We start from the raw sequence: 16,522 nt of genomic DNA, 5'->3' as shown, positions 1-16,522 counted from the left end.
GTTACTTATTACCACAAGTATAATGTTGAGGTATGCCCAGAAAAAACGTTTATAGCCCCGGCCTGTATTAGAGACCGGCCATTATTTACCTCCTCTGACAGCGAGACCGGCCATTATTAGAGACCCGGCCGCTATTGGAATACAGGCCAATATTAGAGAATTTACGGTATATATATATATATATATATATATATACATATATCTATATCTATCTCCATATATCTATATCTATATAGATATAGATATGTATATCACATCATTACTGAACTTTGAGGTAATATTAGCTGTATAAGGCAAGGCAAATGGCACAATTCAGTAATGAGACAATTTCAAGTGCTTTACACTACGAAACAGTAAAATAGAGGGTAATTAAACAGAATGAAAGCAGGTAGCGATAACATTATAAAAGACAACTGCAATAAGATAGTTGGACCTGTAATAATACTAATGCTGATATGTCAGTAAACAATTGAAGTATAATAGTTTAGTTTTTAAATTTGACCTAAACAAAAGGTTTCTTATAACGGGTTCTCAAACACTTTTCAAATTATATAAAGCCCTTGCAATATCGTAAATCAGTTAATCATCTAAAAATATCTACAAATATAGAATTAAACATGAAAAAAAAAACTAAATCAGGATTTTATTAAATGAGTGTTATATATTATTATGGCTATATGAAAGCTCACATCACCATGGGCAAGACTGCTGACTTAGTTATCCAGATAGGGACTTATAATCCCCCGCAAGTGGATGCCCACAAAATGTCATTCCTTAAGATGTTGCTGACCACAGAGTGCTGTATCCAAGCATACTAAATGAAAGTTGAGTGGAAGGAAAAAGTGTGGTTAAAGAACACTTCTTTGAGAACATTCCAATCAGAAATTAACAAAAACTTGCAACCTCTGGCAATTCATAAATCACAACTAGGACAAATTAGGTCCCAAGCAAGACTAAGTTTTATTAACTAAAAAAGGCGGTGCTACAGAACTATGGGAGGTATCCTGTTGCACCAATCATATGGTCTATATCGAAAATTTGTGTTAAATTCTTCAAATGTTTTTAGGTGAATGTTAAAGGTTTTTCAGCTTATTAAACACATATAATGAAAGTAACTTAGTTTTTACTGTCCTCAGTTTAGCCAAACATTTTGGTTAATACTGGTTTGAGTATTAATGAAAGACATAATTTGGTGGCATAAAAGAAAACCGGCTTTAGCTTTACGGAATGATTATAGAACTGATATATTTTTTATTAGTTACATGCACCATTACACATAAAAAACTTACACATAAAAATTAAAAACCTGAGGCTTGTGTATTAAATCAATGCATTTTAAAGGCATAAACATTTTATTTATTCAATATCTAAGATTAACTTGGTTTGTTTTTGGTTTGCTAAGAGCACCAATGTTATTTCTATGTCAGAAAAAGGAGAGACTTTGTTTTTCTATTTACATTCTTCAGAGTCTGAAGTTTACACACACTGAACACTGTGCTTCATTCATGTTTCAAGCAGAACCATGAGGCCGGTCTCAAGGTGACAGAGCCTTCTCTGTGGCAGAAGCCAGACTCTGGAAAAATCTGTCCATAAATATTACATATGCAGCAACACTGAAACATTTAAAACTCTTCTGAAGACACTTATTTATGGATGGACTTTTAGCAGATGTTAATTTTAACTATTTCCTGTAAACAGCTTCAGTTATTGTTGTTTTAGTTGTTTTAATAACTCTCTGGAATTGTTTATTTATCTTTTATATTTCACTTGCATTATTAGTTGTCCAGCATGAGGAGTTGGAAATGTGCAATATAAATAAACTTCCCCTTTAATAATTAGGGATTAGTTCATTCTGAACAGCTGAGTTAAATGGAGCCAAAACTGCAGATTAATTTTAAGGCAACACCTCAAACATTGCACATGCCAAACATCATGCCAAAATTAAAAAGAAATCCATGAAGATAAAAAGGTGGAAACCATGTAAATCAACCCCAGAACAAAAGAGACAAGGTGTCATTTTCTATAATGAAACAAACCCTGTGTGACATTGGCTGAAAGTCCACTCAAAAAGGAAGAAGCCGTAGCTTCAAAAGAAAGATGGAAGCCATAATTCATGCATCAAATGCATTCAGCACCAAAAAGCCGGATATATTTAAAATGCCTATCTTCCATTTGTGAAGCACAGGGGCGGTACCATCATGATGTGTGGGTGTTTGCTGCAGGATGGACTGGTTCCCTTCATAATATAGGGGATTATGCATATGGAAATGCACATGCACAACCCTGTACCCACTACCAAGGGGGAACGCTTGTTAAACGTGTGCAAGAGCATGAACAAGCCCATTTCTCCTCGTGCACACTCTGTTTAAAAGTAGCTGTTTTCACACTCATACAAGCTCACTGTGTCCGAACATCCGCCCCTAAATCCTTTAATCACTATATAGAGAAGGACTATTTAGTTGACTTTATAGTGAACTCAGTTAACCGACTGTTTGGACAGATGATCACTACTATTTGCTCCACATTGGTCACGTAACTCCTCCTTCACTGTCGGGTAACGACAGCGGGCCGCTGTGACAGCAAATCCCATAATGCTTTGCGAGGAGAGCTCTCCATGCAAAGCATTCTGGGAAATATCTGCCTCATCTGGGGCCTTTCTTTTCTTCTCATACACTTCGTAGTCTCTTTTTCTCTCATGACCCTCTGCTATTTTCAAAGAATCGCAATTAGAAAGGTGAGCTTCAATGACCCGCTGAATCCGTTGCTCACCATGGATACTGTATACCCCTGAAAGTGCGCATGCGCAGAAAAAGATAGCTAACTTGGGACGAGCACGTAGGACAGCCATATGTAAACTTATCACCAGAAGGATTGACAATTAGGAGGACCACTTATTTAGATGATCCACCCAGAAACAAAAGATCATCCTCTATACCTTTAAGTAATAAAAACATGTGGATATACTGAAACAATGTCTCAAGACATCAGCAAAAATTGTAAAGCTGGAGCACAAATAAGCATCTGCATAGCCGACCCCCTTAAAGAAAGACATTTTAGTTACAGATAGGGTTTTATCAGGAATACAAAGTAAACTAGAGAGAGCAAAGCCTGGTGCAAACTTTAGCATCATCTCAAAACAGAAGCCAGAAACTCACTGTTAGTAACATATACATTTGAATTACAGCACCTGATGAGATAGTTTACCTCAAATGTACAGAGTCACCTTTCTTACCCCTTTAATCATCAACGCTCTAATAATAGAATCTGTATTTAGTCATTTCTAATTTTATATCAAAGTATTTTCATGAACATTAATATCTTCCTCACTCAAACTTCTATGCTCTGCTGTTTTCATACTGTGAACAACACACAAAAAAAAAATGAACAAGCTTCATCAACGCTCAGTCAAAAGATTAATTACACCAGAAAAATAGCACAGCAAATGCTATTATGCTTCCATAATTAGGCCCTAGCTGTGTACAGAGACATGCAAAATACCAATGAGAATGCTATCTCGTGTATCAGCCTGGCGGTCAGCTGGTTCCTTTATTCCTGCTTCAGAAACGGCTTCTGGAGAGATGGCGACTCCTTAATGTGAATAGCTCATTAAATATCGAATGTCAACTGAATGTCAAATACTTTCACACTTGTCATTTTGGTATTTACATCAACAACATAAATAAACCAAACAGTGTATCTATCAAATATACGTTATATACTGTACCTTAGGTACGGTCAACTATATAACATAGGTCAATGTCAGACTTTAAAATTATTTTATACAACATGAAAATACAAAAACTGAAGGGGACCAAAGGGATGGTGGCTGATGCAGTTGAATTTTCCTTTTTACCAATACCTGCTGGTACATACCAACATCACGGGTACCAGCATCATAGCCGTACATTCATGTAGCAAAGCATCACAGTGTCCTCTCCTGCCCTGGAAGCATCAGCAACAGACATCGCTAAATCAGTGCTTGGAGGCAAGTGTCTCCACCTGATATGGCTGTTGCCTACTGGGCCCCACAAAGCTTACCTCAACCTCCAATAAAAGCTATATATCTTAATGCACACCAAGAAAAGGTCACTAGTATGCTATGGGTCAGAATAATTAGGGTTTGCACAGTAAAACAACAGTAACTTTGAAATTATTCCTGTGTTAAACAAAAAAGCCTTGTGTTACGAGAGCATAGTTCAGACTTTATCCTATTTGACCATAAAATATAATGTTGGTTAAATTAACACCAAGTGTAATACCATCTGAAATGTTACTTTTCAAAAACTACTTTTAATCTGACAAATGAGCCTCATTGGAGCACAAAGAGTTTATTGATTACAATCATATTAATAATACCTATGCTTGTTTTATATGAAAGTTATCGTTACGGTATTTGGACAGTTCTTTCACTTCTTTCTCGATGCATGCCTTCTATATGATGTTGCTGGATAGAACTGCTCACAACCGGTTCATTTTTTGTTTTCATTAAATCCTGCTCACCTAAATTATTCGATCTGGTAGAATTTCATACCTCCCAATTAATGTTTAAAGTGAGAAATAATCAACTAGCTGTTAAAAACATTTTGTTTAGAGAGACGTCAGGTATACCTACAGGGATAATGTTAATTTCAAAATCTTGCGTGCTCGAACAAACATGAAAACAATGTGCTTTATGATAAATGGTGGAAAAGTATGGAACTAACTCTGTGTTAAAGCAAATTACAAACATGAGACTGTATAGAAAACGGCTCAAACTAGATTTCTTAAAAATATATGAGATGAAAGAACGATGATTAACATCAATGGGTTCTCTTCGTCACTGTAGATGTGTGTATACCTACTTTTGCAATCGCTGTGGTTATGTGGGGAATGGCAAATTATTGTAACAAAGATACAATGTGCATATGTATGTCTATGAGTACCATAAACAAATTTATTTGTTCAATTAATTGACTTTTGGAGTAGTTTGGACTCATGAATAAAGAAGGAATTGGGAAGATTGTTGGGCTTAAGGATGGTAAGAAGGAGAAGGGGTATAATTAAATTACTTTCACTTCTTTATACCACTTTATACCACTAAAATATACATGTAAGGTACTCATTCAAATGTGATGTATAATTAATTATATTTGTGTTAAATTTGAAATTTTAAAGGATTGTCTGAAATACTTATTCATTCATGCAGCTTGAACTCTTTAATTTTTCATTCTTCACAAAAGCATTTAGATATGAAGCACCGTGACACTAGCTATGTTTTAGATGTAGTTTCCCTATCTGACTGTTTCTGATCGTGTCAGAAAGATCTGGCACGATAAAGTTGTTTTTAGGACCTGATTCTCTCTCTTCCCCTTGTTCCCTGTTAATAACACAGGCATCTCTGTAGATGATCTAACCCACGGCGCATATGTCTTCTAGTATGGAAAGCCAGAAAACAAGTGATGCTTCATGTGTCCTTGATTCGATCTCAATTTGTTGTTTGAGCTTTATGACTCAAATGTTTGTGGTTTCAAGGTTCCTCACATGCAAACAGCTTGTTTAAAATTCATGAGTATTAAGCCCTTTTGGTCAGTGTTGTTTGTCTGGTCTAGCTTCTCACTGGCTGCAAGCACCGGCAGTTTCTCCCAGTATTTCTGAGAAAAGAACATTTTGCTGAGACATTTACTTTCACCTTTTAACTACAGCTTTATTATTGATAACCTAAAAGACAAAAAATTAAGAACCCATTAAAACTAGTCATTTACATAAGTTTATGATGATTTCCTCAGTTTTACGGTAATATTGCTAAAGAATTGGATGTAAAGATGCCTACCTTTATTTATTAAACATTTTGTTCTGGCAATTGAAATAAAAAAAAAGTATATTTCATTTATAGCTACTGAATTCCTCATTAACTTACACTTTATTATGCATAGCACATAATATAACAATACTGTTGAAGAATGTTCCACTTATTACAACTTAGAGAGCAAATTCATGTTAAAATTTACCAACCAATTTTTTTTTTTTAACAGGAAACACAAAATAGTAGGTACTGTAGGAAACACATGCAATAGAGCCAGCAGGTGGCTGCAGTTTTATCGACTGTAAATCCCAAGACTTAATTACTGAAAAGTCAAACTTGGAAGTAGGATTTAGTGTAATTTTACCAGGGAAGGGTGCAGTTGTTAGCACTGTTGCTTTGCAGCAAGAAGGTCCTGGGTTTGAAACCTGGCCTGGAGTCTTTCCTCATGGAGGTTTAATATTCTCTCCTCGCAAGCATGGTCTCTATCTGACAACCCCTCCCACAGCCCATAAATGTGACTTTAAGGTCAACCGGTTACTCTAATCTGCCCTTATGCGTGAGTGTGTACATGCATGATTAATTATCCTGTGTGTCTCTGTGTTGTCAAGCGCTGTGACATGGGTATACCCCACCTCTCAATCGATGGAGACAGGAAACAGTCTTCCTATGATCCTACAGGAACAGGCAGGTATAGATAATGGATACTAATATAGTTCTCCACAGAGCAAAGCCATACATCCTGTGTAGATCACCATGACAGTTATTTATGTAAGATTTAGTCAGTAAAATGGGACAAGAAATATTTTTTCACTCCAGTTTGCTCAAGTGATGTAGGATGTATATCTGTCTTTCTGCTGCTCCTTATGTATCCCATGTATAAAGACCAATTTATGCTTCTGACGCCTAGCCTCTGCAACCGACAAGTCTGTCTCTGTGCGTGACCACTCCGCCCCGCACAGAGGTTCTGCAACCGTCGTCCCGCGCCTCAAAAAAATTGTGTCTACGCGTCGGACAGTCGCAAGCCCGCGCGACCTCAAGGAGAAGTGCGCTGACAAAAAGCAGCTGTGATTCCAGCCTTTCCGGCTGTCTGTGTGGTCATCCTTCACGATTCGTTGCCAGGGAGCGACATTTTTTAAAAACTGAGGAACAACTACAATGAAAAACTATGACGAAAGGTTAAGTGGTCGTTTTTCCAACTCCATTATTAGAACCTGTTCCTTTTTCGATGTCTAGCAACTCTAGATCCATCTCCATGACTGTGATATCTTGCAGACGCGCCGTTGTTGTTTTGGAAAATAAACACTCCTGCCGGCATCGCCGAAGTTCTCACGAGTTCTTGATAGGCTCCCCCCTTGCCGTTGGCGGGAAACTGCTTTGCATCCCTAGAAACTCCAGACCGACGGTGCAGAAGCGTACCAGCAAAACTGATTCACAAACTGACCCAAGCATCATTTGATGTGTGCCGTTGCAGAAGTATAATTTGCCCTTAGCACTGCACTTTCTTTAACTTTAATGCTCGCTAGTCAATCTCCACTGCCCTTGCTGCCGCATTCTGACACTTACTGGCAGTTTCAACATCTACTAAACCCAATGGCATTTAAACATTTTCTTTCATGGACAGATTAATTCAAAACACCTGGAACTTATAACGACCTTTCATATCTTGTCAGTAAACTTTCCAAAAAATAGTGAACTACTGTCCTAACATTATACATCCAAATGAGAGTGTTCAGTGAAATTGAATTATTTTACAGTATTTTACAGTTCACTGTAAAGGCCTTATTCTCTTCTATCAGAATAAATAGTTTACACTCACCACTCACAACCTCCCAGAGCCTTACAAATGGAAGATGAATAAATTCAACCACAACCGTTAATGTGTTTATGTGAGTGACCTTTTCATTTCTTAACTGGTAACAATCTGAAAACTGTGATAACACTTCAGAGTCAATGCTTTGTTGAACCATCCTATGCTACATTACTCCCGAAACACTAACTATTTGGCATGGAATGGGTTTTTTTATGCTTGCAGCGGCTGGAGCGAGTTGAAGTGAAAGGAGCTGAAAACAATCTCTGCAACTGGTCCTCCATACTTGCAAACCAGGATAGATCAGCGTCGGAGCATCTAAATCTGCCATAAGTGGTGCATTTTGGGGCTCAAATGTACAAGTCCAAGAAACGTAATGGCCGCCACTATATGGCCGTGACATAAAAGGGACTAAAGTCTTACTTTTTGACAAAGATTCTTCAGTTTTGTTAGATCAGATGAAGAGAATCTGTGAACATTTTCCAGTCTTGAAACAGGTTCTTAATTTGATTTATTCCTACAATTTAAGTTCATCATTCCTGAATAAATATGCTTTGATCTAAACCTTCCAATAAGAGCATTAGCAGTATGTTTAACTGAGGTTATTCGAGTCCTGATTGAAAACCTGCCTTTAGCAGGTTTTAGCAAAATAAAAGCAAACATAAAGTATCCTTCCTGTGCGTTTCCTCGTTCTGGAGAAATGTAAAAAAAATTAAACTGCAGGCAAAAGATTGAAAAAATAAATAAAAAAAACAAACTGTGGAGAAGCATCGCTTGTCTTTATTTCTTATTGAACACCCTGTATCAGAACTCCTGCCAACTTTCATAGAAAGCCTCAACTTTAAAATCCAATCTGACAGAGTTTCCTGAAGACTCACTCAGTCGGAACTGAATTGTTTAGAGGCAGGTAACCCAACAGCATAATGTGTTTTATAAAGAATCTGCTGCAATCTGGATATTTGGAATCAACTCAGAAACCGGATACTGAAATATGGGCACCTGGGTTCCTCCAACCATTTGGATCGCATCCTAGCCTTTGAAAAATATTGGATGATTAAACTACTTGCTTCACAAGTTAAAATAGGTCAGGGGAAATAACACAGAACATGATGTACAGAAACTTTGGACAGATTAAACAACCAGTAATCAAAAGACAAACACTTTGCAATCAACCAGGATTTTTAAGATTTATTTAGTGTTTATGGTCATGAAAATAACCCCACTAAACATTAAACTTCAACCTTTTAGTCTTGTTGCTGTGCTTTTAAGACCCAAAACAGCTTGTCATAAAATAAAGTGAATGTTTTCCAGGCAAAATTCAATTACCCCTGTCAGCCAGTCATAATGAATAACAGCCAGTGCATTCTCTCATTCAATTTTGGTGTCCATGGGGAATGGATGTTTGTCTGGTGTCTTGATTTTTTATTTTCACAACAATGTCATTTCCGTGGTCAGCTTAGTGTAGCAAAACATTCAAATCAAACGCTCATTTGGGTCTCTGTGCCCAGAAGATGAAAGCAGCCTTGGTTTGCTTTTACAGTCGGATACGAGAGCGAGCGTGCACGCCGTGACATCCATGTTTTTTAGACAAATAGAAGGCAGGATATTAAACATCTGATGTGTTTATCATGACTCCAATCAAACAGGTCATGCGAGTTTTATGTCGTGAAGCAAAAAACATAGAAATCCTATTTACTCTAAGTCTCCTGTGGAACACATTTGTTAAGTAAATAAGAAGAATTTATACGATCAATAATACCAACTTAATTAGTGCATAATAAATAAAAGCTGCATCTAATCTACAACACTAACAGTTAAATTTAAAAAGGGCTTGGGGAGGCATAACCTTCCTCTTGTCTTAGCAAGCATTCCTCTCCTTTAATATTTGCTTCTCCATGACATATTGATGCCTTTTTTATCCCTGGAGTTTCGAAATTGTTAGCTGACTTTTTGGAGTTAGATGCCAAATCCCACGGTGATGATGTCTTTCCCTCTTCCAGAAGAAGAAAACTGGAAGTTGTCACCACTATGAAAATTAAAGCATTATGATAGGATCTGCAATTTTTTTTGCACTGCCAAATAAACGTCATCTACTTTGCTTTAACTTAAGAAGCAAGTCAGCATTAAAATTCCTAGAGGTTAGAGAACACATCTCTGTCTTCGATGGTACTCATAAGTTTATTTTTGACCTTTCTCTTCCTCACCCCTTCCCTCTCTAATTATACACCACAATCCTTCCCTCCTGCCTCTCCTCATTTTATCTCCCTGCAGCCTGATTGATGGTTTGCAGGTGATGATCCTTACAGGAAAGGTTGAGGTGACTCTGCAGGTGAATTTCTCAAAATAACAGTTGTTTTTTCCTGTGTGGAGAAATGTATGACTCGGATAGAAGATAAAAAGCAACATAAAAAAAAAAGAAATTTAGTCAAGATGTTTTGAGAAAGTGCACTTTATTTGCATCAGCGTTCATGATAATGGAGGGGGAGGAAAACTGCTACAGGTGTGCTGGTGATGGCGGAATTGGTTCCAGGAACAGGATTAGGCTAAACCTGAAAGGAGGCCAGGATTTTCTCTGGAGAATTTCCCCTCAGCATGAATATTGATGGAAATGGGTCTCACACAGAGTGCAAAACAACTGTTAACCCTTCTGCACTGGTGAAATGTTGTTAGCAGTGCCCTAACATCCCTCAGGGCCAGAGAATCACTCATTTTGAAAACTACTGCAACACAAATAGACCATAGTAGAGGAAATTGAACATTTGGGCTCTTAGTTTTACAACTTTAACTCACTGTATTCAACTGCTGCAAAACTTTCTTATAAAAGCAAAATCAATTTTTAAGTGAAAATTGGCAATTAAAACTTGTGCTAAAGACCAACAAGGCAATAATTTCATCATTAATGCAGCCTAAAAACAGAATGATTTACTTAACTTAAAGCATCATTTAGGGTGGATGGTGTTAAAAGGACAGCTTCTTAAGTGTCAATTTTCAAAACTGACCTGTGGATAACATCAAAAGTGCTGAACAAGTAGGAGAAGAAAATGCCTCATGAAATGTAAATATGAAGATCATCTTATACCTGCAGCTGTTTGTTTGGGGAAGTAGAATAAAAGGTTATTGTTTAAAAAAGGAAAAAAAAAGTGGCGTTACAGAAAGAAATAAAAAGTAGGCATCCAAAGGGCAACAAAAGGAGGAAACAATCAAAACAGAAAAAATGAGATAAAACTTACACAAAACAACTTGGTGTAAAACTGACGCTTAATGTGGTTTTTGTGAAATAATTTTTTACTTATCTAATGTCTTCAGTTTATCCTTTATTTTACCCTTTTAGAACGTTACAACCACCTCTGTCTTTTAGAGTATTTCATCATATAATACAATTTTATATATATTATATGGGCTGCTCAGTGGGGCAGTGGGTAGCAGTGGTGCCTTGCAGCAAGAAGATTCCCGGCCCGGGGTCTTTCTGCATGAAGTTTGCATGTTCTCCCTGAGCATGCGTGGGTGCTCTACCGGTGCTCCGGCTTCCTCCCACAGTCCAAAAACATGACTGTTAGGTTAATTGGCTTTTCTACAGTTCCCTTAGGTGTGAGTGTGTGCGTTTGTCATGTTTGTCTCTGTGTTGAGCTGCGATGGACTGGCGACCTGTCCAGGGTGTACCCCGCCTCTCGCCCATTGACTGCTGGAGATAGGCACTACCACCCCTCGCAACTCCACTCGGGATAAGCGTGCTAGAAAATGGATGGATGGATATATTATAACATATTATATAATATTAAAGGTATAATGAAGGATTTTCGCAAATTTTTTAAAAAGACCCTCCCTCTCCACTTAAAAAAAATAATACACATGCACAACCCTGTACCCGCTCCCAAGAGGGAACGGCTACTAAATGCATGTGACAGCGTGCACGAGCCAATTTCTCCTTGTGCACGCTCTGTTTAAAGTTGCTGTCCAAACGAAGATTTGCAATTTTTCTACTATATCAGACTCACCACCGGTAAGTGATAATGGAGAGGGCGCGTAGGACGGCCTTACAGTATGTAAACATATCACCAGAATGATTGACAATCAGGAGGACCACTTATTTTGATGCTCCATCCAGAAAAAGAGCATCCTCCACTATGCCTTTAAAGTTATTGGAATGAATTGTATATTTTTATCATGCTCATTAAAACCTACCTTGCATTAACATATGAGTATTTACTGTAATAAAGAAGATGTGCATACTTCTGTCATGTAACAAGAGTATATTGCATAAATATTGATACAAATATTAATCTAAATATTATAAATATATATTGTCAAAACCTTTTATTAAGATTTGATATTCAGAGCTGGGATTTCAATAGTCTTTTCTGATAAACCGTTAATTTAACAGGCATATATGTAATTTTATGTATTTTTGGGAGACTACTGGACGTGGAAGATATTGCTACAAAAATTACTTACGTAGAAACACATCATATTGTGCAAAACAGGAAAAACTTTGTGTGGATGCTAGGCTAATGTTAGCTTGTTCTCCACTTGTTTTGCTATGAATTGTTCAATTCTATATTTTCCTTGCAGATCCAATAAGACTACGCCAACAAAACTAATAAAGACATCTCTTTCTTAGCTTCTTAAAGGAAATATTTTGCTTTGAACTTTAATGATTGATGAGCTGTGGTACAAAAAATTCCTGTGCTCGATTCTTTCCCTTATGGCTGTCGATTGACCCTCGGCTCACCTGGTCTGGATAAGAGCCCAGACTGATCATTTCTGGTTTAGAGAATTTAGCTGATGCTTAATCTGTTCAGGTTTAACAAGCAATGACAGAAAGTTTCCTGAAACATTTATCTATCTGAAGAATAATCCAAAAATATCTCAAAAGTCTATTCTACAAATAAGGATTCAAACAAGAAGCAAACATATTTACTGTTGATAATATCTCATCTTAGAAATACCGCTGTTGGTGTTCCAGTAAGCATTCCCTTTAGGAACCTGAAAATAAAATCCCTTGAATAAATGTGCAAATCCAACGAGCAGAGTCAATTTGAATTCCTTTTATTTAAAATCAAATTTCCTTAACCTTTTCAACAGATAGAAGACATAACGGCCTGTCAGCCATTCAAAACTATGCCTTAAACAGTGACATATTTCTTTTTCAGCATTAGGGGCTGCCATATGCACTGGATTATGTCGTTATTTATGCAACACATCCAGCCATTCTAACAACAACAACTACAAATGAAGTGTAAATACTCACACAGAGGGTCATTTTATGGGCAGTATTTGACTGTTGGTGGTAGAGATGTCCCGATCAGCATTTTAGGCCTCCGATCCTGATCCGATCTTTTTTACCTCAAATCAAATCCGATTTCGAGTCCTGATCCGATATTTTCTCTTTAGTATTGAAACTGATCAAACTCAAATATATTTTGATCAAGTAACTAAACTGTTTATTAGACTAATATTAAATCAAAAAACATTACTATTACTACTGTAAATCCCATTAAATCAAAATCTTACACAGAATTAAAGGTCAGCTTCAATTGAATATTTTAGACAAAAGTAAAAAGAAAAACACTGACTTGGTACCGTATTATCAAATAGAAAGTGCTATCCCAGACCCACTTTTACTGTAGCTTATAAGTAAAATCAGTAACAATAAATTTGACCAACCTGTCTGTGATCTTCTTTGCTCTATTTTTGTGGGAGTATTTGTCTTTCCTCATAACATCCAGCGTTTGTTGCTTTGCTTTAGTAACATTTCCATCTGCAGCTTTACAAAACTGCTTCATAAGCATTGTCATGTTTTGTCTTCAAATGACGAATCAAGTACGTGGTCTTAAATGCATCTCTGCTGCTACCTCCTCTTGAAATTGCCATGTTGCAGACATTGCAAGTAGCTTTAGGACAGTCTTCACTCACGACAGTAAAATACTTCCACACTTCTGACATACTTGCTTTGCACCGCCGGGGAGGTTTGTATTGCGCAACTACGGTCAACTGTAACTAGCGGGTACTTTACGGCAGTTGCTGTAAAGATCAGCGCGACTTGTCAGGTAATGTAGCTGAGCTCCGATAACAGGAAAATATAAAAAAGATCGGGCCGATACGACCTCAAAATCAGGATTGGGACATCCCTAGTATTAGTGGTGTTTAAAAGCAGGAAACATACTACATAAAGAAAAAGATCTTAAAAGTTATCAGAAACTAAAGGTTGAAAGAAGAGAAATAACAGCAATAAATCTAGATGCTAATGCATTAGGTGAATATGATGAGTGCCACAGAAAGCGGAGTTGTATACCCCTGAAAGGCATTGTTGTTTTATCACATTTAAATTTGACAAAATTAGATTTCAAAGCAGGATGACTGCAGCTTCTTTTAATGAAGACAGACCCCACCTTACTTTTAACGCAGGGTTCACTGTAAGATTCTCCTGAACAAACCAGGCACAGATTTAATCCAAGCCAAAAAATTAAGAGGATGTATCTCAGAAAGCAGAGCAGACACAGACATGATGAGAGGAAGGAGCAGCATTCAGACGCGGCATTCATTATCACCTGGCTGACTTGCATATTGCGCTGTGAGAGTAATGGAGGAGGACAGACACAGGCAAAAAAATCTGGCAAAAAAGGCTCTTTTCTTCCCCCCTCTGCCTCTTTTCTTCAAAGTAATCTTTCACTTTCTACTTTCACACAATGCACTGCAGGATCCCAATGTTTTCAAAATTATAATAACAGATACTTAGTGAAATATAGTTATATCATGTCTAATCTCATGCACAATGAATAGCAGGGTTGTATAAAAGGTAATTATGCGTTTAATGAAAATCATTATCTGCTCTCCTGTGTTGAACACTCCTTGTGTTAGCTTATGTGCAATGGTATGAAAAGGCCAATATAGAACTGAATCACATTTGCTGCTTTAAGGATGGCATTATAATAAGGGGTGACAGAGCAGAGAGCCTGTGCACGGCAGAAGCTCTGAACCTCAGGTGAAAATGTTGATACTGGATGATGCAAACTGTTTGTAAAGATTTCCAAATAAGGATAGCATCATAGAAATAAATAAATCTATTAAATAACTAAATATTGGTAAAGCCCAAGTTTGAGCAGCAGACAGTTTAAATGACAATTTCTCTATTAAGTCACTAGAAAAATTGAATTTTTAATAATTTCTTATCTTTGGGTAAAAAACATAATGTGAAAAAAACTCCTGCTGGATTCCTCACATGCTTCTTATGAGATGCCTCAGTTGCTGTTAGAGAAATGGGAAAATCAGCAGCCGATCACCTGGTCGGTGTGCGAAGGCACAGGGCTGAAGCCGAGGCTATTACAGAAGCTCAAAGTTAGCCTCCTTTATCCCTTTCCAAAACCGGTTCTGATGTGTTTAGGATCATCCTCCTGTGGAAACGGCCACCTGTGTTGAACTTTCAATCATCTGTGATTTCAGGTAAAGTCAAAGACCTTAGAGGTACTCTGGGTCTTTTCCTCTTAGTTGTGCAATGCAGCCCTAAACCTACAAGCAGAAATATGCCACATCGAGATGCAGCCATCGCTAATGCTTAACAGTAACAAAGGGTTCATTAACTGCAAGACACTAAACCTTGATCTTTTAAAGCGTCATGGTTGGAAAACGGGTAAATGTTCTGCTTTTCTGACAATAAAGCCTCTTGAGAATGTATTTGCCTTCAATGCAGGTTCTTTGCAAGGCTGCAGCTATAAAATGTTTAGTAATTAGTTAATGTACTGATAATTTTTTCCATTTATCTCAGAGGAGATATCTTTATTGCATCAACATTTCTTAATCATTAACATTTAGAAATTATAAAAAAAAAACATTTACTGTACATTTTAAATTAATTGGGAATGGCAATGAGACAATACAAAACTAAAACAATGTTCCCAACAATACAATTCTTAAGATATATAGACTCTGTAATGAGACTTTAAGGATAATTTTCCATGTTTGTATCTAAAGGAGGAAAATAAAAAATTTCTAATTCATTGATTTGAAATTTTAAGCATTTAAAAGCTCTCTAGGAGCTGTTTTTAAGTTACAAACAGGCAAATGAGGCCTCTTACCTGTGACTCGACCTGATCTGTAGTCCTTGTACATCCTATAGATAGAGCGTTGCACAACGTGATCTCAGCTCTTCTGCTCCTATAAGGAATCTGTTTCAGAAAACAAAACAAGCAGAACAAATTCCTGATTAGCCAGTGTTTGTTCTATTCACTAATCACAACTTCAGAGTCGCCCAAAGCACAACTTCACAACACGGCTTATTCATTCGGCACTCGTTCAAGGACACCGAGTGAGATGAGCTTTAGGAAGGGACAGGCATAAAAGAAGGCTTTGTCTTGAGCAGAGACAGAAGAGAGCCGGAGAAGACTGTAATTCATCTGCTCCTCTAAAAGACACGACCTCCCTGCTTTGTGGAGCAGAAGCTCAGTGGAGCCAGAGAGGGCTCTGAGGCTGGGGTGGGTCCCATTGACTCTACTATTAACACCCAGACTGGGAGGATCAACGAAGAAATACAAAATACTGCCAGATGGGTGCACAGAGAATTTTTTAATGCGTTTCACTCCAGCAAGAGACACCCTAGGGTAGCAGCTATGACCACAGTCATTTTATTTCTCCTACTATGATAATCTGCATCAGTCATGCCTTGCCAACACACTCATAGACCACTGAGAAGGTCACAGTAATTCCAAAACCTCAATCCACACAGCTGACAGTAGCTTCTGAATGTTGAGAGGAAGACATTACTGATCTTTCTCATTTTAATTTTGGTTCAAGGACTTAAATGGTCAGATGTTCACATCTAAATTTTCATTTTATTGCTTGAAGGACGAGACAATCAGAGACTAAGCTGGCGAAAATATAATCTCGCCTGGTGTCTAAAGATATGGATGGATGGATGGATGGATGGATGGATGGATGGA

General features: G+C 37.4%; 1 protein-coding gene across 1 annotated transcript in view; it reads right to left on the bottom strand.

Moving 5' to 3' along the window:
• LOC107098493 (ecto-NOX disulfide-thiol exchanger 2-like) overlaps positions 1-16,522 on the bottom strand; it is a 245,190-nt gene that overhangs the window by 165,238 nt on the left and 63,430 nt on the right. The window contains exon 2 of the mRNA XM_015396212.1: positions 15,662-15,751. Coding sequence (XP_015251698.1) covers positions 15,662-15,695 — 34 coding nt within the window. The 5' untranslated portion in view covers positions 15,696-15,751. The remainder of the gene's footprint in view (positions 1-15,661; positions 15,752-16,522) is intronic.

This window comes from Cyprinodon variegatus, unplaced genomic scaffold (assembly GCF_000732505.1).
Source record: "Cyprinodon variegatus isolate N-32 unplaced genomic scaffold, C_variegatus-1.0 Scaffold783, whole genome shotgun sequence".
In the NCBI taxonomy this organism is placed as follows: domain Eukaryota; kingdom Metazoa; phylum Chordata; class Actinopteri; order Cyprinodontiformes; family Cyprinodontidae; genus Cyprinodon; species Cyprinodon variegatus.
The sequence above is the reverse complement of the archived record's forward strand: the minus strand, read 5'-3'. Positions and strand labels throughout refer to the sequence as shown.